Source organism: Pomacea canaliculata, linkage group LG4 (genome assembly GCF_003073045.1).
Source record: "Pomacea canaliculata isolate SZHN2017 linkage group LG4, ASM307304v1, whole genome shotgun sequence".
In the NCBI taxonomy this organism is placed as follows: domain Eukaryota; kingdom Metazoa; phylum Mollusca; class Gastropoda; order Architaenioglossa; family Ampullariidae; genus Pomacea; species Pomacea canaliculata.
This window is the reverse complement of record NC_037593.1, coordinates 18,787,485-18,812,158: the sequence shown is the minus strand read 5'-3', so window position 1 is coordinate 18,812,158 and position 24,674 is coordinate 18,787,485. Positions and strand designations below refer to the sequence as shown.

The 24,674-nt window shown below is 37.0% G+C and overlaps 2 protein-coding genes and 1 long non-coding RNA gene across 3 annotated transcripts; 1 reads left to right on the top strand and 2 right to left on the bottom strand.

Annotated features, from left to right (window-relative positions):
• Positions 1-57: 57 nt before the first annotated feature.
• Positions 58-12,777, top strand: LOC112562004 (ribosome biogenesis protein NOP53-like). Its single transcript, XM_025234932.1, has 14 exons — positions 58-237; positions 458-528; positions 861-942; positions 5,246-5,388; positions 6,157-6,218; positions 7,088-7,177; positions 7,461-7,565; positions 8,950-9,114; positions 9,675-9,730; positions 11,020-11,139; positions 11,554-11,620; positions 11,837-11,913; positions 12,198-12,251; positions 12,720-12,777. Coding segments are annotated over exons 1-14 (1,242 nt in total). The 5' UTR covers positions 58-88; the 3' UTR covers positions 12,721-12,777.
• Positions 12,778-12,883: 106 nt separating this feature from the next.
• Positions 12,884-21,885, bottom strand: LOC112562003 (adenylyltransferase and sulfurtransferase MOCS3-like). The gene is made up of 13 exons (XM_025234931.1): positions 21,701-21,885; positions 20,487-20,644; positions 19,391-19,535; positions 18,828-18,920; positions 17,125-17,245; positions 16,769-16,843; positions 16,016-16,133; positions 15,706-15,814; positions 15,388-15,450; positions 15,004-15,167; positions 14,457-14,504; positions 14,050-14,149; positions 12,884-13,942 (listed from the first exon to the last, which is right to left on the bottom strand). Exons 2-13 carry the CDS (start codon positions 20,565-20,567, stop codon positions 13,704-13,706), a joined length of 1,356 nt encoding a protein of 451 aa, XP_025090716.1. The 5' UTR covers positions 20,568-20,644; positions 21,701-21,885; the 3' UTR covers positions 12,884-13,703.
• A 1,772-nt stretch (positions 21,886-23,657) lies between these two features.
• On the bottom strand, positions 23,658-24,627 carry LOC112562205. The gene is made up of 2 exons (XR_003098808.1): positions 24,582-24,627; positions 23,658-24,276 (listed from the first exon to the last, which is right to left on the bottom strand). It is a non-coding gene; the product is annotated as an uncharacterized LOC112562205 (long non-coding RNA).
• Between the last annotated feature and the right edge of the window lie 47 nt (positions 24,628-24,674).

Below are 24,674 nucleotides of genomic sequence, written 5' to 3'. Positions count from 1 at the left end.
TAGATACTGTAACCACTTAAAATTATTTGTAAATGTATATTTTATCTAAAGGCATCCAAGGGAAAACACTCTATGTGAAAAGGAAATCATGGCGGAGCACATGCAAACAGCTTCTATTGCACCAAAATTATCAAAGAAGCGCAAACTTGGGAAAAACAAAAAGAAATCATGGAGAGCAATAGATATAAGCAAAACAGAAGAATTTCTAGAAGAAGAAAGGTTTCAACTGCGAACGACGTGAGTAATTCTTAAGTTACCAAATAAAACAATAATAACATAAAAGTTGTAATATCAACAAGTTTCGCAGTCGTAGGAAAAAAAGCCGATGATTTGCATGAGGATATTGCATATTATCTATGATCTTAGTAAAATATTATATCAGTATTTATACTTTTGTCTATTAATTCATATATTTATCAGTTTATGTCAGGATTAAGCAACTTTTTTTCTTGTTTAGAGGTTTGCTAAGAGACAAAACTGACCAGGAGCTGTTTATGGTGGATAAAAACAAGTCATCGCCCCAGGAAAGTATGTGACCGTAGCATCTCCTTATTAATGTTGGTTTATGATATAGCATTTTAAAACTCAAATCCGAAGTTTAAGTTCTAAACGTTTAACTTACCTTGTGGCTAAAAGCGGAAACAGTTATGCCAGCTGTCACAATTTGTTGTTCCCAAATTTACAATTTTATTTAAATATCATGTGTCGAATAGTCTGCAGCTGCAGTTTTTAGTATCCTTCTGATCATCTGACACATTTATAAAATAGTACCCACCTGCTTGCACACATTTCTTTTACTTGTTGACGTACATTTCTCGTAATTTTATTCTTGTAACTTTTTTCTTTATTTATTCTCACAGGTGGTGCAAAGAAAGGGGTAACAAAGGCACTCCGTTGCTATGCCATTCTCAACAATACTTCCAGGATACAAAGTCCGAGAATGTATGTAGCCATTCTTGCCATTTCATTTCATAATGTTTTAAAAACTAAAGGGGTGAACAAAATGAAAGAATATTGATTTTTAATTTTTTTTTTAATGGCCACCCTTATTAACGTTACTTAATAATCAAGAAATAATATGAAATCAGTGCAAACTTTTTATGGAAATATTTTGTTTAATTGAAACAATATTTCAGTCAGCAAGCAAATTTGGTTAATACAAAAGGACTATTTACTCACAAATTACATCTAAAACACATCATATCTTCAGTTCATAGATACCACTGTATGTTATTAAATTATGTCATCAGCTCCCTTATAATGTAAGAGTTTACTTTAAATGCAGTTGTTAAAATGCTGATGTCCTAAATCTTTAGGTCATGTCATAAAATTTTTAATCAGAGCAGAAACAGTGAGATTTCTAGCTTCACTTAAGATAAAGGTTACAAACATTAACGCAGAGTTTCAGTGTGACAGCTGCATGCTTCAGTGTGACAGTTGTTGGTGAAGACCTTTTGGGCCAACAATCCTTAAAAATGCAAATTAGAGAAATGCCATTACAGGCTCAAAACTGAATAAAGCTCCTTTGTCAGCGCATTGAATTTTTACAAATCGTTGAACACATTGCACCTTGCTCTCATAAAATTAAAACCAAGATAAGACTGTTTACCTTCTTTTTGTAAACTACACCTTTTCACAGAGTGCAAGCTTTCCATGCATCTCATGGCTTACATGTTTTAGTCAACTGCTTGTAAGAATTAGCAAATTCTGGCTCAAGCTGATGAAACAAAGAGTTAAGGAATATAAAAATAAAATTTCAAATTCTGGGTCATAGGTGTTATCCACAAAACATGCTATGTGCATGAGACAAATCAATTCAACATTGAAGGCAGACATGTTTCAATTACAATTACAATTCTTTATTTACAAGGGGTAAAATAAGCAACTGACGCTTTTTTCCATTTAGCCCTTGCCCTTTACAGGGAAGAAAATTAACTATATAAATGAAGTAATTAAGCATGACAGAAAAAAAATTGTAGTAAACATAAAGAAGGGTGGATATGTACAAGGTGATGGTTAAGAAGATAATTTACAAGGTCACCTGGAGTTGGGAGGAATCTACAGGCCTCATCTGTATGTCTTGAAAGTGTTTAGACAGATGGCGTCGAAAGCAGTTCAGGGAGTGCAATTGCTTGAGATGGAGAGGGAGGCTGTTCCATAGCATGCTTCCTGAGAATTTCAGACTTGATTTGAAGAGGTCTAGTTTAGGAAAGGGGATATTCAGTTTTGGGAAGGTTCTAGAGTTATTAGAGGAAAATAGGAGAGAGAGTCTTGGCAATAGTTTGCCAGTCATGGAATCGGAACCATCAATGACAACGGAGAGAGACTGGCAGACTTTTGTGAAGAAAACAACCTACTGATTGGAGGCACACTCTTCCCACACAAAGACATCCACAAGGCAACATGGACATCACCAGATGGGATCACAAAGAACCAGATAGACCATGTCATCATCAACCGAAAATGGAGGAGCTCACTTCAAGATGTTAAGCCTACAGAGGAGCAGACGTTGCCAGTGACCACACTCTTGTGATAGCCACAGTTTCTCTGAAGCTGCGTCGATCACGAGGAAAAACAGCACGTCAGCAGAGAGGGACTCCGGCAAACTAAAAATCCAGCCACCGAAAAGGCTTTTGCTAGGAAGTAAAGAACAGGTTCCAGGACTAGGAGACCAACAAGAGATGACCTTAGACGACTTCAATCGTGTCTTACAGGAATCAGGAGAGAAAATACTGGGCTTCCAACGGAAAAAGAAAGAACAGTGGATCAGAGAAGAGACATGGAAGAAGATAGAAGAGAGAAAGTCAGCCAAACAAAGAATCAACAGCACCAGATCTGAACGCCTGAAGGAACAACACAGGACAAAGATATGCAAAACTGAACAAAGCGGTAAGAGATGACAAGAACCGACAAAAGATATCACATAGAGAAACTGGCAGATGAAGCAGAAAATGCAGCAAGTAAAACTGACCTGAAGACACTGTACAAGATAAACAAACAGCTAAACAACGGGTTTAAGAACAGTGATGTGCCAGTGAAAGACGTGAACGGTAATTCGTCGAGGAGAGGCAGGAAAAACTACAGCGCTGGAGGGAGCATTTTGAGTCGTTCTGAACAGACCAGATCCCCCTCAGCTTGCAGACATCCAGCCAGCAGCTATAGACCTTGACATCTGCACAGACCCACCAAGCCTGGAAGAAGTGACAGCAGCAGTCAAGACAATGAAGAGCGGCAAAGCACCAGGGGCAGATGGAATAACAGCAGAGATGTTGAAAGCAGACGTGAATGTGACAGCTCCCAAGCTGACTGAAATCTTCAGGCAAATTTGGAATCAGGGCAGGTCCCTGTTGCGTGGAAGACAGGGCTCATCTTCAAGTTACCCAAGAAAGGAGATCTTGGAGACTGCAATAATTGGAGGGGCATAACACTTCTTTCCCTCACCAGCAAGGTCTTCAGCAAGATTGTTTTGTCAAGACTGACGGCAACTCTTGAGAAAGACCTCCGACCACAGCAAGCAGGATTTCGCCCTGGGCGATCCTGCTCCAAACACATCTTCATTCTGCAACAGATTCTGGAGCAGAGCAACGAATGAACACACCGCTGTACATCAATTTCATCGACCTGGAGAAGGCTTTTGACAGCATCCACCGCGAGTCCTTATGGAAGATCCTGAGCATTACGGAGTCCCTGCAAAACTTGTTCAGGTCATTGCAATGCTGTACAGCGATTTCAAATCCCAGGTTGTCTGTGACACGGAGCTCACGGACCCCTTCAACGTCAGTACCGGGTTGAAGCAGGGCTGCATTCTGTCGCCGTTCCTCTTCATCCTGGCCTTGGACTGGATCATGAAGACTCCACCGACAGCGAGAGGAGAGGGCTCAGATGGACCATGACTATGACAGCAACAACAGCACTGGAAGACTTGGACTTTGCTGATGACATTGCCCTGCTGTCACACCGCCACCAAGACATGCAGGAAAAAACAAAGGCCTTCTCAGAAACAGCTGGAAACCTTGGCTTGAAGGTCAGCACAAAAAAAGACTAACAGTATGAGAGTGAACGCCAGAGTCCAAGACAGCATCAAACTAAATGGAGAAAGAGATTGAGGAAGTTGACAGTTTCACCTATCTTGGGTCCAAAATGTCAAACACTGGGGATGCGGAGGTGGAGATTCGAGCCCGACTGGCGAAAGCCAGTCAGGCCTTTGCCTCACTCAGGAGCACATGGAAGGCAAAAAACATCAGCCAGAAAGATCAAGCTGAGAATCTTCAAGTCAAATGTGATCAGCACCCTCCTTTACGGATCAGAATCTTGGAAGATGACCAAAACCATCAGTAACAAGCTTGACGTCTTCCAAAACAGATGCCTCAGGCGCATACTTAACATCTTTTGGCCAAACACCATCACCAACGAAGAACTCCACCGAAGAAGTGAAACCGAGTCCATCACCACGCAGGTTCAACGAAGGCGTTGGCGATGGATTGGACATGTGCTCCGCCAGCAGACAGCAGACCTTTCCAGAGTCGCCCTACGATGGACTCCAGACGGCCGAAGAAAACGAGGCCGCCCAAAGGAAACTTGGAGAAGAACAGTGGAAAGGGAGATGAAAGGAAAGGGCTGGACATGGGGTCACCTAGAGCGGGTTTCAGCCGATCGACATCGGTGGCGGACTCTGGTTGAGGCCTTATGTGCAACCTGATGCACAAAGAGGAATAGATAGATAGATAGTATTTTATACATGAAGAGGTATCAAGAAGTATCTATCATTTAAGCCCGGCTTGCAAGTTCACTTGGCTTTCTATTGAATTAAAACTGTGCCTTGTACTCTCTGACGCCAAACATGATAGTGGGGTAAAGAAATCATAAATGTGCTTAGCATTTATATTTTTGTTTTGAAACTGTCTTTGATAAGTGTAAGTTATTGAGAATGCAAGTTTTTATCTGTGATCACATCTGTTGATATTTGAACTTAGCAGTTTATTAATATTTTGTCAATATTCATATCTGATTATATTGCAACTGCTAATATTTTGATATGCCAACTGTATCATATAATATCTTTATAATTTGTAAATCTGTTTTCTAATTTACATAAAAATGGACACAACTAGTTCAGAAATGGACATATGGTATAAATAGACAATTGTACATGCAAAATTCTTTCTTGGTATAGTGGTTTTATTTTAAGGACTTTGCAGATATATTTAATCTGTTTGTAACTTATGTAAACTGTTTTCTTTGTCAGTGATGACTGGAGCACAGTCCAAAGGAAAAAAAAGCTAAAGCCTTCAAAAGACAGGAAGAGACTAGTGGTGGAGACACAAGCTCAGCACCAGACAACACACAAAAAGGAGAAGTCACCAGACTCAAGTTATGACCTCTGGACTGGTAATTTCCATATTTTCCAACAATAAATAGTATGTCTAAAAACAAAGGGACCTTCATCCCCTTCAAAAAAAATAGATAACTTGAAAAGTGATCCTTTATGTGGAAGTGCATTTAGCTGAGATATTGCAAACTAAATATCAAAGAAAAACTGTAAACTCTGAAAGAGGATCAAGGGTCATTGTTAATAATAGCAACCATGACAATCATATTCCCACCTTTGGCTTGCTTTATGTAAAACTTGCTTTAGTGTTTTTAAAATCAATGTGCATTCTGCAGGCTGTCATGAGTCCTTTTTTGGCATATCTGCACCTTTATAAGGTCTTCAAAAGAGATACTTGTTTGTTATTTTGGTAATAAGCCATATATTACTTTGTATATGTCTTGAGGTGGTCATTGCAGAGGATACTAGATCACTTGCATTCTAGAGACTCATCTTGGGGTTCCCTCTTCTCAGCTGTTAGGATCAAAGTAGCTAAAGCTGTAGGCGATGTAAAACTTTGTACAATATCTTGTATATTTTGAACACAATTCATACATGGTAGCATCTATATTTGCTTCTGTCTAGATGTAGTGTTAAATACAAATATTGATTTGATACTTTGAAGGCAAGGAACAAGGTCACTCCATTTGTACAACCCAAGGAGTAAATGATTCATGATCAAAGTGTTAATATTTTATTTTGCAGCTGACTTAACTAAGTTTAAATTGCAGCAGCATATTATTCTATTTTCATGGGATTAACATTGTGTATGTGTATGTTTTTTTAAGCTGAAAAGGAACATCAAGAAGATGCATTTTATATGGAAGTCACCAAAAGAAAAAGAGTTAAGGTAAGATTGTTAATGGTTTTTATATTATGTACCTTGTTTTCTGAATTCTGTGTTGTGTTATTTCTTGCATGACAGCTCCACATTGGACGCCAGAAATGTAACCTGGTAACCCACACGTCTTGGTTACATGGTTACACAGAATGGGGCAGTCATGCAAGAAATAACACCACACAGGCGTGTGTTTTTTTAAGTGAAACTGATTGCTTGTATTCTGTTCTGCTTACTCTCCCTCCAACGTTTGTTTTTTTCTGCATCTGTTCTTATCATTGTTTCTATGTCCATCCACAGAAAAATAGTTCTAAAATTCCGGATAAGAACACAAACAGTTTTTGATGCATTTATAACGACTTAGTAATTGCAATCATCTTATTTTGATAATGATAAGCTGTTAAATCAAATGCATCCTGCCAAGTTGATACTTCGAATGCTACCGTCTTACCCATGAGGAAACAATTACATGATTGCGTTGGCTAGTTTTAGATGTTTGCATGTGCATGAATAATTTACAATTAAACTCAGTTATGGAATTTCCCCAAAGAAGTTTGAATGAAAACTGTTTTTCTCAAGACAAAAGTTCAACTGAAGTGGATAAAACATCTAAAACAACTTTAAATCAGTTGGGTGTTCATAGAAATCACTGTGAGCTATGCATAATACTGAACAACTGCAATTTCCTCTTTGAAGAGAATCCCTGCTTGATGTTTCCCCATGTATAAGCCCTAGTAAGAGCTAAGGTGTTACATTAATTTTCAGTGAATAAATATGATGATATAGTTTATTCAAGCCTTGAAATTAGTATTGCATCACTTAAATTGCTTGTTTTGTTACTTGTTTTATATTTGATGTATGATTTACTTGCTGAATTAAAGCCACCTGCGAAGCCAGTCCAGTATACAATGCCAGCTGTAGAGCCTCCACATCCTGGTGCCTCCTATAATCCATCTTATGAAGATCATCAGGTAGGCCATTTAGCATTTTGTTCACTTTTTAAATAAGACACATTTTGTATTAATGCTAGAGAGTTTTGCTCTGCCTTACTCCAGAAGTGTCTTGCATAGGAATGATAGATGGCAGTAGTTTGATACTTTGTAGTTTGTTCTTTGATGTATTACCATTATATATTACATACTTAACATTATATATTGTATTATATTTTTGAAAGATTTTTGCTTTTTTTAAGAAATGGAGTGCTTAGAAAATGTTTAAAAGTACTGCGTGGATATTAATTTACATTGTTCACAGGACCTGCTACTCAAAGCAACTTTAGTGGAAAAAAACAGAGAAAAGGAAGAACTAAAGATTTTTAGAGCCTTGGATGCAAAGTTTCCTAGTGAAGCTCCTGGCGAGGTGATCATTTTCAGTAATCTTTTTCTCTTTGTCTTATTATTTTTTAGTTTATAGTTTCTTTTGGCAAATGGCCAAATGACCAATAGTTATATGTACCTGAAACACATATGAAATACTAAAGATAATTAAAAGATTTGCAAGTTCAATCATCCTTCTTGTGCCACAGTCACATACAGGCAGACACACATGCTCTTTAATTTTGTCTCAGACTTTCCACCCAGTGGCACACAAAATATACATTAAAACACAATAATAACGGTCCTTCTAACTTTCAACTTCTCAAGTTAATAACTAGTGTGGGTAAGAGACAACAGCCTGCCTTGGCTCCAGATACCTAGGGAAAACATCACAAAAGAATATAATTTCAAGAATACGCCACTGTAAATGCTGAAGATATCAAAATATTGCCAAGTATATTACAGCAGAATTAACTGATATACCCAATATGTACTGAATATACCCAAGCATAAATATGTAGATGCATAACTTATGTATGGGCAGTAAAAAAAAAAGTTCAGGTAGTCTTTTAACGTCAACGGGTTTACCCTTATATGTACAGTCTCTTATAGACTCCTCAGTCTTCTGATGATGTACTTGCCCCCAGTGGTCTTATTTTTCTCACCCACTCTTACATCAGCTTGATATCAGTAAGGTAGCTTCAGCAGGTCATTTAGTTCTGTGATGACTGGCAAACAGACAGGTGCGATGTAACTTATATCAGGGCTTCTGCTAAGGCTAAATTCTTTGGGGTCCCAGGGACCCCTTCTTCAGATTTTTAAGGGGTCCATGTTCTTCGCCCAAATTTGAAGGGGACCCCATTAACGAAAACTGAAGGGGTCCTCCGAACTTTTAATGCATACTGTATGCAATTTTTTGGCGTAAGCAGAAGCCCTGTATATGCTTGGTTTTCTTTATAAAAATCATCAGAATGTTGAAGCAGAGGTTAGCTTAAGGAAATTAACTGCAGAAATCTTCAGAAATAATTGGTATGAACATTTTTCAGCAATATGCCTTTTGTGTCAGCAAAGGATTTCAGTTAAAGGCATGCACAATGCATGGGCTCCCTGGTAAATATACTGGCCTGGAGACTGGCAACTAAGATTCTTTAAAAAAAAAAACAAAAAAAAAAACTGCTGAAATGGGCACATGTTGTTCTTGCAGTGAAAAGGAATGATTAACTGATATATCTAACTTGGGATACACACCATTGCAATACACTAATACCATGACATCTCAGAGAAATATAGTTCGGCAATTGTGTTTCATTAAAAGCCCTTATCTTTATGGTGTAATGTAGGTCATAGTTTTAAAAGTCAGTGGGTATGTTACTATTCCTATTTTAGAAAATTCTGATTAAATGACAGACTTGTCTCCTGGCTTACAGGCTTCTTGGGTTAAAGAAATGTCAGCTGGCTTGTTTTCGGATGATGTGGAAAACCCAGAGGGGGATAACTCTGCCATACCTGAGGACGAAAGAACCGCAGTCCAGTCAAAGACCAGAGCTAAGACAAAGAAGCAGAAACGCAAAGCTAGAGAACAGAAAGAAATGGTAATTTAAGATTTTCACAATTTTTGTTTCGTCCTTGATGTTATGTGAATGCATTTAATTTAAATATTATAAATGGAATAATGCTATGCAAGGAAAGAAATCTTTTTTTCTTAAATGTGGATTATGAAATTTTTAATGGAAGGAGATATGCAGAAAGGTGTAGTGGGTGAAAACAGAGAGGTAACATACAGAAATTCTTTGGAGTCAAAAACATCCACACTAATCAACATTGTAGTAGAAAGGTTTGGTGGGGATATTAGTAACAGTTGTGGTATGAGTTTTCAGTGTAATTTGTGCTTGTGCTGAGAAGAATTCTCCAGATCATCTTTTCATACTTAGTTAAGGTCTAGTGCTTGCAGAACATTAATCTTAGCAGGTTTTCTTTTGGCACATCTGGAGATTTTCTAGTTATTCCTTTGTTATTTGGAACTTGATCTTGTTTGCTTTTTTAGCAGCCCTTTAGTCATTCACACAAGATGACCTAATGTGTCATTTCATTAGAAAATGTGTATAATAAATGGGTAGTGTGTTTGTATATTCCACCATCTCTCTTATTTCAGAAACAAAGGCTTTTGAAAGATAAAGCAACAAAAATGCGAGAAAACATGGTTTATAGGTAGGCAATTTGATAAACAGTTTTGCTTTTTTCTTTACTTTTAGATTGGGCCTGTATGTACATGGACAAGTCTGTGTCTGTTTTTATCATAGTTTATTCTGTGTGCATGCATGAATGCATCTGGGCGAATGACATGAGAGAGCCTGTAATAGGTTTATTTGGAGTGATGTCCCTTCGCCTTACCAGCTAGAGGGTGACGTATCTCCATTTCGTTTCGTCTTTTCTGTAGATTTGCGTTATCCTCTGTTTCTACTGTTTGGTCTGTGCTTCTGCTAAGTATGCCACTGGCTGTCTTCTGGATTATTCCTCTATGCCTGCACCGTGTAGCTTCTTTTAATGGATCATTTCAAATGCTTGACTAGTGGTTTCAACTGCCACATCTGCGCCATCTTGCCGCTTTTGGAACTATGTGCAACAGCATAATTTAACTCTTTGATAACTTTTCTGCTATTTGCCATGATTTTTTTCTTTTCGACTCTTCGTGCAACTGTTATACCACTTATCATTATGAGATTTTGAATTGACAGCTATGTTCTGCAGTCTCATATCTCTGTCGCCGTTGAAACGTTACCATTCAGAGTCTTCAGAGATGTACAGATCTCTGGTGTTGACTGTTACTATGACTGCTCTGTATTTTCTGCTGGGTTTCCTGCACAACCTCAAGTCAGATATTTTTCTTTTCCCACTCGTAATCTACCAGTCCTTTCTTTTGCTGAATCCCTGGTATGCGAAACAAGATACGCAAATGCAAAAATATGTACTTGCTGATTAGAGGCGGAAATTATTTCCTTGTGCATCAGTGCACTTTTCTGTATAATAGCCAGCGAGTTGAAGATGGTTCGGTTTTTCATGCGCCACCCTGTATAATGTACTATAGGGAAAGCAAACAGCCATGTGATCCAAGCAGTGGTGTGCTAGGCCAGAGGCATATACATTAGCTGCCCATGTGGTGCAGTACACTTTCTTTATTTGTCCCAGATGTTTGATGGGTATCTGACCCTGTAGAGGGTTGGAGAAAGGAGAGGGAGGAGGAACACTGCCCTTGCAAATCCTAAAAAACTATCCTTGTGATAAATAGTCTTTAATACCTTACTCCCCACAACAAAAAATTACAGGATTATTTCTGCCTTCTTTGTTGATAAGAAATCTGTGCAAACTTGATCAGTTGTTTTCATTGTCATTCTAGTCAGAAATGCCAATTAAGCTTTGTGTCTGTGTTATCGAATGGCACAAATGTATTTTCCTCTTGAAAATTTAACAGCTTTTAAGTAGTCTGGTTTTTATGTCAGATTAAATACACTGCGGTCAGAGCTTCGCAAACAGGCCCAAACTCATGCACAGAGAGCTGCTGTGAAGGCAAAAAAACAGGAGGCAAAAAGAACAGGCACCAAAAAGCTGGGAAAGTTAAAATATCCTTTTGTCCTTGTTTTACCTTAAGTTTCCATAGGGTATCCGTCATAAAGAAAAGTGGGCTGCATAAAACCAGTATGCAGGCTTGTTGTTTATATGCATTAGCTTTGTTTACAGAATAAGGATTTGGACTTGAGATAATAATGCATTAATAATTCTTTGATTTTGCAAATTTCAAATATATATACAAATAAATTTATGAAATACTGCACAATGTGATATACAAGATGAACCAAACAAAGGCTGTTTACTGCACTTTGGAGTATCCATCGATTCTTTCCTGCTAGTAGTGATGCATGAGGCTAGATCATGTTACAAAGAAATAAAACGCAGCACCATTTAAATTGGGGTTTCTTGATATATGTATAAACACTAATTTGATTCTGATTATGTGGTCCTTGACTGCTGGTTACATATTCTGCTCCGGAGATAGAACTGAAACTTTCAGAGGAACTAGCTGGAAGTCTACGACAGTTAAGGGTAATGAACACTTCCATCTTGTAATATTTACTTAAAATGCATGCTTCATGAAAGCTTGTTACACATTAATTTTCAGTTTGACGTTTTGTGATTTGCTTTGAGAAATATATTTGACAATTTCAACTTTTTATTTAGTGCAAATACCGTACACTAAAGACATACTTTTTGTACCATCTTTGGTGATCTATAAAACATTACATATGCATATTCTTACAGCCTGAAGGCCATTTGTTGGAAGACCGGTACAAAAACTTGCAGAAAAGGAACATTATTGAAACAAGGATGCCAGCAAAGTAAGGACTCCATACTATTTTGATTCTGGGCAGTGTTTTTACATACGGGTTCATAGGTTCAAAAGTGCATAGAAGTTGTTAGAAAGTAGTTGAACAGAACAAGAGTACAACAATAAAACAGATGCTTTTTCTTCAAAAATAATTTTCCAACCAGCCCTCCTACATATATTTGTGTGCGTGTGTGTATACGATTTGTAATGCACTTACCAGCATGTTCAGATCAAGAAGCACACAAATCTTGTTTTTTAACTGTCTTTGTGCTTACAATTTTATTCTTTCTTCAGGAGGACTAAACCCAAGAAGAAAATGTTTTTAAAGAAGACTTTCAGAGATGCTTAGTGAGTATTTGACTGCAAATGACACAAGACCATCTGCAAGTGCTTTTACTTTGTTTCGGTGTTATTTGTTTTCATTTGTGTAAAGCACATCAAGTCTATTCTGCTGTAAAGAAATGCATTATATAAATCTATTATTATAAGTGACAGATTTCTGTGAAAGCTCTAAAGTATGCTGAAACTAGTTATGAAGGAAACACCAAGGGGTTAAGTTGCTTTTTTTTTCAAAGCTCAATCTTATTCAGTCATACAGCCAACAGTTGTAACATTCTGTACATGGCAAAGCAACTCAATTACACTAACATAAGGACTAAAAGTCTAACCTCATATTGGTGCTATCTTATTTACCACAGTTTCAACATGTTATTAAGCTGCTTATTAAGTTTTCAAATGAAAGCTTGCATTGTGGACAGATTTTATTAATATTTTTAAATATTACAAAATCAAGGAAATAATGATTTTTTTTTTCAGATTATGCGTAATCTTGGATATACTTCATTTCTTGGAATGTGCTGTGGGAAAAAAAAAATGATGTCATAAAGATATGATCTTGTTTGCGTTAATCTGAAATTCACTGTATAAACGTGCAAGGGAGTGAGAGAATGCAGAATATAGAAGTGTGCAATAACACAATGGGAGATTAAAACTGCTTTATTCAGCTGGAAGGCCAATTTTTTAAAACTATTGTAAATCCACAACCAAAGATCACACAAAATATTTTTTGACATCTCTTTTTAACTGCAATGCATTCAGTGTCTTCTTTACACGGGCACTAATGTGTCTTGCCCATCACCAAATTTAACTGTCATTCCATGCAAATTTTATTTCTTATCCACCATGTTCTCCTAACTATTGGAGCTGCTTCCCCTGTACAGTCATTTCACTGGCAGATCATCCATTTTGCCCCATATCTCCTTCCCTTTCTCATCTTCTACCCTTGCAATGCATATCCCCAGAAAAAAATGCTGTTTCTCAGACACTGCTTACATTATCTCCCTTCCACAATAGCGCTGATCAACCTTAGTTTAGCCGTGGGTTGATAATGCCAGTGTGTTAAATGTAGTATTCTCAAAACTTCCACCTAAACACCTAAAACCATTTCCCATGATTAAAGTCCTTCAAGTTAACTGTAACATTGCCTTTACCATTTAGATCCCATTTCAATGATTTTGTATTTGTGATGTCATTAGTTACTTGACAGTAAAGAAGCTTAAGCTTCATTTGCTAATTCCCTCTTTCATGTTTAGATCTATTGACTCCTCACTCTTCCTGCATAAAACTGTAGAGAGTGCTAGCCACAGTGTCAGATCAACAACTTTTAAGCTTGTCAAGTCTTTAGTCATTAATATTCTGAAGAGAACAAAATGATTCAGTTATACCAAAGAATTAAGTACTGCAGTGGAATCAGCGATCCTGTGTTTGTGGAATTATGCAGGACAACTTGTGATAAAAAAATTAATATACTGGAAAATCAAGATCCACATCTCTTGCCCATGCATGCAGTCCACCACGAATGTCTTTAACATTTAGATCAGGATCTACTTCCAGCAGCAAATTCACAGCCAGCTGTGAGTCGTTTCCACGTCGACACACTATTATCACAGACAACGGATCATGTTTGAGTTCTCCAGCATAACATTTGATCTGCTGCACTGTTCCCTTAGGGTCCTTCTGCAGCAGGTCCATTGGAACATATTGCATCTGGTCAAGGAAAATCCAAAGCATAGAGGGATTGTCAGCTACAATTATTATGTTATGTGTTTAATTCATCTGTATGAAATAAATGGTCTATCAAGGATACTCTGTGCTGGATGAGGCAAACAGCAAATGTTCAATTCCACAGGCATTCTCACATCAATCAATACATGTGGCACTGTGTTCATCAGTAACTCATGATATTCCTGTTTTAAGAAAAAAAGGCAGACTGTATAAATGACATTTACTGTTTTTGCTATGATTGGTAACCATGGAGCCGAAACATTTTTAATACAACTGGTTTATCCTACCGATTACAGCTTTTCAACACGCTATGATGATAAAGCATTGCATTTGATTACTTTGAACCAGTCTTGAGATTTTTATGCTTGGTTTAACAGAACACATTAAATGTTTGGTCTAGCAAATGAAAGAATATTTGATCTCACAAATGACATGAAAAAATATACTGAGAAAACCTCGACACACAACATCTGTAAAGATAGTACTTACTACTGCAGTTATGCGACTAGAGGGAGGAAGCACACGTTTTTCGTGGTCCTGAAACAATCCAACTTCTTCAAATACTCAACACCTTCAGAAATATTTTGGTATATTCATCACTGACAGTACATATCATGCATTATGCAATTCAAGAGAGTATACTAGTCTGGCACTTGTGCTTGTTACACATAACAAAATTATGAAGAAAGTAAAATGAGATGGGAGCAGTGAAAATTCTTAAATTTTAAATTCATATGTTTTGAGTCACTGTGCTAATAAAAAAAAAATGAAGTTACTGTATGCTACTGAAGAAGCTGCCTAAGTGAAATATGCATAGCACAAGTGCCTTAATACAATAATATTTTAAAATAAATGTATGCGAAAGATGACAGACTAATACTGATAAAAATTAAAGCCCATTGCATCTCAGGAAAGGTGTAAATAAATAATGCTGATTTATGACTATCTTCAAGAATCTACACAGAATTGTGAAAAAAACAAATGCACTAGCCCATCCTCCCCCCCCTCCCCATTAAAAACAAAGACTTCTGGGCACCTTGTCAGTTGCCCTTGCTCCACAGAATTGCTCATAGTCAATGAGATGTCTTATTGATGGAGCATCTCCACAAACTGCACATGAAGCTTGACGAGGTCGCAGTTTAATGATCCGTGTGGAGCAGTCAAGGGCATCAAAGAGAAGAAGACGTTGATTGAGAGTGGCTGTTCTTGTGTAAAGGAAGTGTCAAAAACACTACAACTTAGAATAACAAGGTGATCTTGTGATAGAATCTTAGAAAAATGGTGAAATAATGAAACTTAAATGTGCATAGCAAAGTATACTGAATATTTTTCACAGGAGAAAAAAAAAGCAGCACAGCTGATGTCCAACACAAGAAGTACAAAATATGTTTGTTTGAAGTAGGGAAGCAGCTAAGGATACTGCCCATATCTGCTGCAATCTTGATGGCTTCAAGTGCCTGGTAGCATCCTATGATACCAGGAACTGAAACATAAGCGAAGAAAGAATACTGACATATATATATAATAAATGCACTACACATTTTCCTCCCAAACCATTTTACATTCACCAGCATTTATGGTTGTAACAACTCCAACAACAACACTTTAAAAACTTTTATTGCCCTAATTTGTATGGTAACTTAATTACATTTTCCTCACAAACCATATACTACTTTCACTGGCAGTTTATGGTTGCAAAAACACAATACTACATTGTTTAGTTCATAAGGTAACTTACCGACACCCAAGACACCACCATCGGAGCAGTTGGTGACAGTCTCTGGAGGTGGTGGTTTTGGATATAAACATCGATAGCAAGGTCCCCCTCTGTAATTATATACTGTCAGCTGCGCACAAAAATAGCAAACTAGAAATTCATTTGCTGAGGAGAAAAAAAAAAAAAATTTTCTAACGAAATGTTAATGCTTGCCAAAAACTTGGAGCTGCATCCATTTCATTTTTTCCCCCCACACCATTTCTTTAACCCTTTCTCTATTTTGAGGTATTAAAAAAAAAAAATGTAGAAAAGCGCTTTCCAAAACACATACTTGTCCTTCAAAGCGTAGAGCACTGCCTGACACAAGGGGTTTTCCTGCCAGAACACAGGCATCATTCAACAGGTATCTTGTTGCTACATTGTCTGTAGCATCTAAGATGATATCGTATCTAGTATTAGTCAAGATTTTCTTAATCATGTTGGTCTCAGCTATCTCATAATAATATGGTTGCACGCATGCTTCTTGCACCAACATTAAATGTACACATACTTGCTTCTTGCATCAACATTAAATCATATGTTTCTTGTTCATATTTCAAAGGTCTTGTAACATTTTGCGCTATTTTTATGGAATATACATTAGGACTACATATTTAATCAACCGTTTCGTTATTTCAATGAACTGTGCCATTAAATATTAGTAGTCAATGCTCAAAAAAAAGAATTTTGCCAGAAAAGTTCCTCTGGGTACACTATCCATAGCAAGTAAATTAAATTATGAAAAACAAGCATCCCCTTTTAATGGTAAAAGTTAAGTGGATATTAAGTTGCAAATGATAAGCACCATAAATGTTCTTAAATAATAAGCTATAGCATTCGGTAGTTCGTAGCAGAAATAAAGACAGGAAGATTCACCAAAACACTAAATCATGTTATTGTTTACACAGAAAAGATTTCAAGATAAAGATTAGGAAAACTTGTAATCAGGAAACTAAAGAAGTGGAATGAGTGAGGATACAAAATTATTAAAAAACTTATAATACAAGCTACTCAAATAAAAGCACATCCATGAAAAAAAGGATACTCTTTGATGACAGACAAAGCATTTTCACTCTTTAACTGCTCTCTGATTGGTATTAACCTTATGCTCGAATTAAGGCTGAAAAATAAAACTGATATCAACAATAGCAGAAGAATTTTCATTGACAAACACACACACACACACACAAAGAGTGGACTCCCATAAACATTTGGACACTCTGGGATCAAAATATGTCAACCCCACTAGTTCAGTGTCAAATGTAAATACAGGCTTACTAAACAACAAAGATTTTCAATTTTAGTACAAATCATATAAAGCTCAGAACAATATTCAGAATACCACAAAATTCAATTTAATGAGTACCAAACATGTCCTGTGTGTTTAAAAATAAACATTACTTCCTGCATGAGGTAGCCACAGAATGTGCCTTTGCCATGCCAACTCTTTGTTCTGTGTGAAGAATCTGGCGATGAAGGTTGCTCATTTCCACATCATCATAGTCCAGTACTCCCAGAGTGCCTAAAGTCATCAAAAGTTAAACAGAAATAATCTGGTTCTACACAGTTTTGCCCGTATACATCTTATTCAGTGGAAAATTCCATCTTTCACTCATTTGGTGGGAAGGTTAGGGAACATTTTTCAGTCACAGATCTAGGCAAACCTCCAACTGGCAGCATGCTCCAAACTAAAGCACAAACCACAAGGACAGAATGTCTCCCAAGGTCATGACCTTATGCCTCTGACTGAAAAACTCTCCCATGCAGCATAAGTGAGTAGTCATTATATCAGAAGGAAAAAAGACAGCAAAAAGCAAAGTTTAGACTATGCCTTCCCCATGCCATGCTCCAGACACGCTAAACCTTTTGTCTGATTTCCCACATGCCTATGGTACACTTTCTCTTGTGAATATCAGTTTCAGGCTATTTTCAGTACTACTTAATAGGTGAGAACTGAAAGAATATCCTTCTCATTCAGCTACTTATAATAATGATGAATTAATGAGCTTATATAGCGCAGTTCCCTGTCCAAAGACTGGATCACCACGCTTGAAGGCGGAACTTCTTGTGGGCACTTTTTAAAATGGTTTTGCCCAGGTGAGGGAAGGTAGGAGTACCCGCAATGCAGACTTTTACAAGCAACGAGTCTTCCCTAATTGCTACCTAGGCAACAAGTGGGGTGAAGATCACAGGCAGTGCTGACTACCTTAGCAATCAAACATCTTTCTCACCCAACCAGTACTTCTTGTTGTGGTTGACAATATTGAAGTGAAACGCTTTGTATCTGAACATACTGTCAGAGTTAGGACTGACAATCGAAAGTATTCTCTATAAAATAAATAAAGAGAGAGAAAATTAAAGATAAGAAGGATGAACAGCAGAAGTGACACAAACATAAGTGAATTTTAAAACTTTTATTGCTTTTGTTTCTTTTTCTTTCTCTATATCTTTATACACTCATAAGCGAAAGATAACAATATTCGACGTTATCAGTTCATTACCCTGGTGACCAACATAAAATACATCTGAGTTTGGGTGCAATGTTCGTACTTTTACAAATGGGCAACAATTGATGCCTGTAACACTGTGCCAATTCACCATCTATGCAAGAGGCCCCATGGTCCTTTTTTGCTTATCTAATGCAATAATATGCTGGGGGTAGGTTAAAGGTGCTTGCATCTTCCTGCGTCGCAGAAGTTGCAGGGCAAATGAGAACAAAACTGGTGGGGTAGAAGGCTTGTATGATCAGAAGGGTTAGGACCAGTTTGGCACCTGTGGTTTTGTTCATATGTTCTCCATTGTAAATATGGTTCGCTACCCTGCCCATCTGTGAAGGTAGTAATTGGCGATGACTAACCGCTAGTTGTCAGCACCCCGTGTGCTCCTACTTTACCTTGCAAGGGCAAAACCATTCTCTTCCTACGGTCTGAAGAGGTTCCATCTTTAACTAACACAAAAATACAAAAGAGACAAAAATCCTGCAGCTCTCTCATTGCAGTTAACTTTGTCATTGCTCTGCTGAATGAGATCTTCTTTATACAAATACAACATCTAAAAGTATATGTTCCAATAAGCATTTGATGGGCAAAGGAACAGGGCCTCACCGATTCCTGCAGCTGCCAAGTAAACTGCAGCTGGACAACCAAGTCCCCCTGCTCCTACAATCAGTACTTTGCAAGAAGACAGCAGCTGCTGACCTTCAAATACCAATGGTAAACAGAACAAAATAAAAATTGGGCTTAAAACATCTACAGTATATCTTTTTAATTAACTAACCCTTTAATCTTTGTTTTAAATTTAAATTAAGCTAGGATTTTAATTACACATAACAATAATCAAAACTTATATTTATCGTATTAAACAATTTAAGCACTTTAACAGCAACAGCTGATGAAATGCTGATTTTATGTCACACTAATAAATGTAACTGCAGTGCAAATATCTCCTTCCTGCCCTTGAGAAAATAGTAAGAATAGTAAACTTTCTTAATGGCCAGAGACTTCACAGCTATCTCTATGGAAATATGCAGTTTATCTGAAGAAAAGCCTTTCACAGAGTTTAAAAACAGTGTCTCCTCTCCTCTTAAATTCTTACAGTAATTAAGTGTATCACTTATTATGAAAGAAATATAAGTTAGAAAAGCATCAAAACAGTATTGAAAAAACACCTTTGACTCCCAATTCTGGAAGAATCAACTGTCTACTGTAGCGGGCAATTTCAAAGTTACTTAGTTTTCTTGGTTCTTTTCTTACTTCCCTGGAACTTCTGCCATTTTCAAATGACTGTTGGAAGGGAACCTCAGCATTTTTTTCCTGAAACAGTACGTTATACACTCTACAAATTTCTAATATCCATAAACTATTATCTTCTATATAATCATGTGTACGAATAAAAAAGTCACAAGTATTTGCAAGCGTGTCCAAACTCATTTCAGGATCCATGTCTTTTGTCCCCTTCACCGATCCTCCACTTTGCTTTCACTCTCTGTAAAACTTATTTACCATAACAGAATTCCACAAATAATAAAATCAAGTTTTGTATGTCTCTTTCTGACTGCAGGTGGCACATGTATCTGAGCATAGGTGGTTGACTTTTGCCTCTCTGAGAGGTCTCAAGTCATGAACCTTTTTAATAGTCCAACAGATATACAAACAGTTTTCCATGTGCAGGAGTAGAACAGTCAGCATTAAAACATCCGCATATACACAAAAACCCTTGTATGGAGCAACAGATGCACACAATAAGAGCTGAATGGGAAAAACATTTGTCCATCACTTTATGTCGAATGACAGGTGACACGAACATGGTTTGTTAGTGAAGCAAAAGTCATCCTTGACAAATCTATGGTCAGTCGCATGTGACTAATATTAAAAATTAAAAGAAATGCCAAATACAACACTCTAGGTCTCACATCGCCAGGTCTAACTTTAAGTTTTAAAAATGCCTGTCAAATGGGTCACTTAAGACCAAGACAATAAAATTAAAATGAGACAAAATGTAACCACACCCAGTCAAACTAAAATATACACATTGGGTTTTTATTACCTATATAAAAATTGTGTTTATGAAATGTGTTTAATAATACAAAGATTCCCGTGCTCGACTGACAGTTTGATCGAGTTACTCATTTAACCCAGTTTTAAACCCCGACAAGGATCCACGTTTACGATACCGATCAAAACACGCCACAATTTTTCCTTCTGTGTCAGCTCAAAAACATAATTACCATAAGTAAATTAATGTGAATAAATAGAAATATGTACATATTCTTCAAGAAGCAGTTTCATTTGCAACAACTCTTGTTCTTTCTGTAATATGTGCTGTCGAAGGGCTTGGACCTCCATGTTTGTACACAAAGACTTTATGTATTTCTTTTACAGAAGAATGCTATACGGGAATGTAATAAAAATGTATGGTATGTTTTAAGATAAGATAAGATAAGATAATACTTTATTAATCCATAGAGGGCAGATTCAGTTGCGCTCGATTTATATATAACCCACAGGCAGTCGTGCCAGTCAAGGGTCATACCAGCTCGATTAAAGTCATACTTCCATGCACATCACATTCATAATCCATTCAAAAGTCTGACGGCTGAAAGCAACAAAAGACTTGCCGCAGTCGTTTGTCCTGCATGCAGGCATACTATATCGACCTGATAGCTGACAAGTTCACCCGACAGAGCATGCCTGTCATCACGAAATGGCAGACACTTTCCTCCTGTTTATACAGATCCTGAATCTGGTGGCCAACGACTTTCCTTGTCAGGTGGATACCTCACACTACTAATGTAGGCTCTTAATGTCCTTCATGGAGCTATTATAGGAAACAGATAAAGCACAAAAATCACTAAAAAAGCTGAAGAAATTGGGGGGAGACAGATAAGAAAGACCTCAGCTTCGTAGGAGGAAGAGGCGTGTTGAGCCTTCTTCACGACAGATTGAGTGTTGACATCCAGCAAAAGTCGCCTATCGAAGATGGTGCCACGGTGTTTTAAAAGAAATTTTCCTTGTCATGGATGACACAGACGGGACACGGTATCCGAGGACAAAGACTCTTTCGTCTTAACAAAATTTGTTCGTTAACCAAACAATGAATTCTTAAAGCATCACCGAGCGTGCGCTAACCGAGGCCACTGTACTCATTAACCCAGAGAATTTGACAAGATAGTGACCCCATGACTACTGCGACAACTGTTGGTATACAGGATAAACAGAAGCGGGGATAGAAAACATCCCTGAGGTGAGCCGGTGCATAAGTCGGAAAAAGTGCCATTGACAAGAACTCGTTGCTGCCTGTCACCAAAAAGTGAGTTATCCATGACACTAGCTGCAACAACTCGTTCTTCTGTAGGATATGTGGCTGGATAGTCCGAAGAGAAATCAGCTTAATCTAGGACCTCCATGTTTGTTACACAAAGACTTTAGTATCAATATTATTTTATGCTATATAATATATAATGTATTATTAGCATCATTTTGATATTATACGAAACAAATAAAAGAAAACCTTCAGCCGGTTTTAGTTGTTATCTGCATATAGTTGTGTGAAATGAAGTTTTTTTTTCGCCTTTTTTTCTTTTTCTTTTACCATTAGGGGTGTATATATATATAAGAGAGAGACAGCTGGATGAGCTGCTTAAATTATACATGTACTATGTAACGGTCTACAAACATCTGGAGAAACCACGGATGTTCGTGGGAGAAACCTAGAGCTCATGTCAGGCTCCTCTTTGCTACTTTTTTCATTGCTTTTAACACTGTGCAACCTCAGTTGTAACGGAGAGTCTAGTTTCAGATTTGCATATATTCCACTACCTATAGCTACTCATTCTCCGATCGATCCTACTTTATATCTAACAGGCAAAGAGAGTTTCTTTCCCACAAAGGGCTGACATGTCACCTTCAGCCGATTACTTTTTATGTGCAACCTATGCACGAAGAGGAGTATAGTAGTTTCAGAGAGTTTCTGCTAACGGCCTTCTCTCAGATCCTGCTGTCACCTGTACAGGTTCCCATCAAGTCTGGTGCTTGTCTTCATTACTTTTCATACTATATTATCTATATACTATAGCAGTTGTAGAAGCTTCACGCCAGTCTACGGATAGGGGCTTTCTTATAACATTTGCTGATGACTGCCTTGTTGTCACTTCTGTGTGAAACTGAATATGTTCACAGTGGTGCTCTTCCTGACTTTGTACACTGGTGTGACGAAGTCTTGAATGTCTCAGAGACTAAGGAAATGATCTTTGACTTTCAAATAAACGATCCTGAGGCAAGTCATCAGTACTATCCATAACTATGCCATCGAGGTAGTCCACTAATAAATATTTAGGTACCATCTTTGATAACAAGCTTACATGAGACATAGACACAGACATGATCTTTTGTAAGAACGCCTATACCTCCTATGGAAACTCAAGATCTTTCTCTGTCAGCTTTGTTACCTTCACTCAGTTCTATCAGTCCTTCATTGGAAGTCTTATCACTTTTTCCTTTATCTCTTGGTTCCACAGCCTCTCCTTAGGAAACAGGATGAGTCTTGTCTCCCTTGTTGATATCTTTTCCAAGATATACCACAAGCAAGCAGAGTGTCTTGGTAGCCCTTTTTCATCAGCAAATCTTTGGGAAGGCATCCTATTTCTGATCATGTTTTGGGGTGAGTTTTCACTCTTGCAGTCTGGCTGTAGGTATGAGATGCCTGTATGCAGAACCAATCACCACCGCAATTCATTTATTCCATGTCATTTACTTGATCAACTCTATTGGCCATGAACTTGTACTAGCCTGAGGTGACCTAAGGTCACTAACTGTATCTACAGTTGCTGGAAATGTGTGTATTTAGTTTTTAGAAATTATTTCAACATATGTATAATGTATATAATAGTAAGAGTACTATCTGGAATTATCCATGTGAATTAATAAAGTTGTATATATATGTAAATATAAAATATAAGATAGTTTTAGGTTCTTGCGATAAGGCATAGTGGTAAGTTTTAGGATGCGTTAATTTGGCGTTGAGGTAATTTTGCATAATGGCTCCAATGGTGATGAAAAAAATCACCATTGGTGTCAGTTCTAACTGAAATACAATGCCTCAAAATAAAATCGGATCTTAAGATTCTGTCAGACAAACCGAGATTAGTTTTTGAAGCAGGGGATTAGTTGTGTGTTTAACAGTGATAGCATGCAAATTTCTATAAATTTCCAAAAACCTTTATACCAACCCCAAACCCCCAATCAAAAGATTCAATTTCAAAAGATACTCAACCATCATTTCTTGGATCATTTGAAGATTAATTTTCAGCTGAAGTAATAGGTTTTACACAAGTAATTCAAAACCTAGAAAATGAGTTGTTATTATTATTATTGAAGTGAGAGAAACTGATTAAAAAAGTATTCATGCATACATATGCACAGAAGTAAAGAGTACACTTTGGATTTGAAAAGCTTTATGAGAGTTCAGAATCTTCAGACCTCAAGAGCAAAAATCATTATTATTACAATATTACAAGAACAACCATATATAAAATCAAAATTATATCACAGACATTGATAACTTCTATTTGCAAAAAAAAAAAAAATCATACCGTCTGTTGCCAAATTGACTAAAATCTGCACTCCATAACAAATTTTACTGCCAAAAAAAAAAATACCTTATAATTTGTGAGAACTGATCCAAAGCAGTTTCTTCCAAAGACTATATATTGTTTATGCAGCTACAACAATATTAAGAAATGACATTTATGTTACAAACTGTCATTTCAATTACAATTAGAATGATGATTCTGAAATTGTATCTAAGTGATGTCGCATGTCATAACAGTCCAGTAAATATTTATCTGTAATGTATACTTTTAACCTGAAAATATATAAGGTCATAGGTTGGCCAAACAATTCAGAAACAACAATTTATATAGGAGGTTTTTTGTCATACATATTATTATTATTATTATGTAGCACTATTCCTGCTTCGTTTCAGCTCTGTTATTTCAGAAATCATGAAGTCTACTGGATTGTCTGGTTTCTGAAAAATTATATTGGCCGTCATAGTCTGCAAAAAAATAAAATAAAAAAAAATAAATAAATAAAGACAGTAATAAGGTTATGTAATAATATATAATTTATTCATTTAGTTACTTGTTTTGTGAAACTACTTAAGCTTATAGATGATTTATGCACGTTAATAAATTTATCAAGACATCATATAGACCTGACAAATCTGTAGTATGTGGTGCTTTTCAAGATATGTTATTGCCTTCCTGTAAGGGTCATGTGGAGTGTCCGTGTAAAGACTGACAGATAACTGCTTAACCGCTGGTTCATTCACTGTATCTTTCGTACTACTGATCAGCTCACTCTCTGGATTACTCGTAGTACCATCGTCAGCCATGTTAGCTTGCTGTAGTCAGGTAATATTAAAACTAGAGCCGCATTTCTCGAATTTAAGAT

Bases quoted from the DNA above. Each gene is read 5' to 3' on its own strand.
- LOC112562003 (XM_025234931.1), bottom strand. From the start codon at position 20,567: ATGGAGGTCCAAGCCCTTCGACAGCACATATTACAGAAAGAACAAGAG. The intron at 17,246-18,827 runs GTGAGGCCCTGT...TGATGACTTTAG, and splicing joins CTTGGCAGCTGCAGGAATCG to GCACTCTGGGAGTACTGGAC. The intron at 15,451-15,705 runs GTAAGTTACCTT...CTTATGTTTCAG, and splicing joins TGGTGGTGTCTTGGGTGTCG to TTCCTGGTATCATAGGATGC.
- LOC112562004 (XM_025234932.1), top strand. From the start codon at position 89: ATGGCGGAGCACATGCAAACAGCTTCTATTGCACCAAAATTATCAAAG. The intron at 5,389-6,156 runs GTAATTTCCATA...TGTTTTTTTAAG, and splicing joins AAGTTATGACCTCTGGACTG to CTGAAAAGGAACATCAAGAA. The intron at 7,566-8,949 runs GTGATCATTTTC...CCTGGCTTACAG, and splicing joins CTAGTGAAGCTCCTGGCGAG to GCTTCTTGGGTTAAAGAAAT.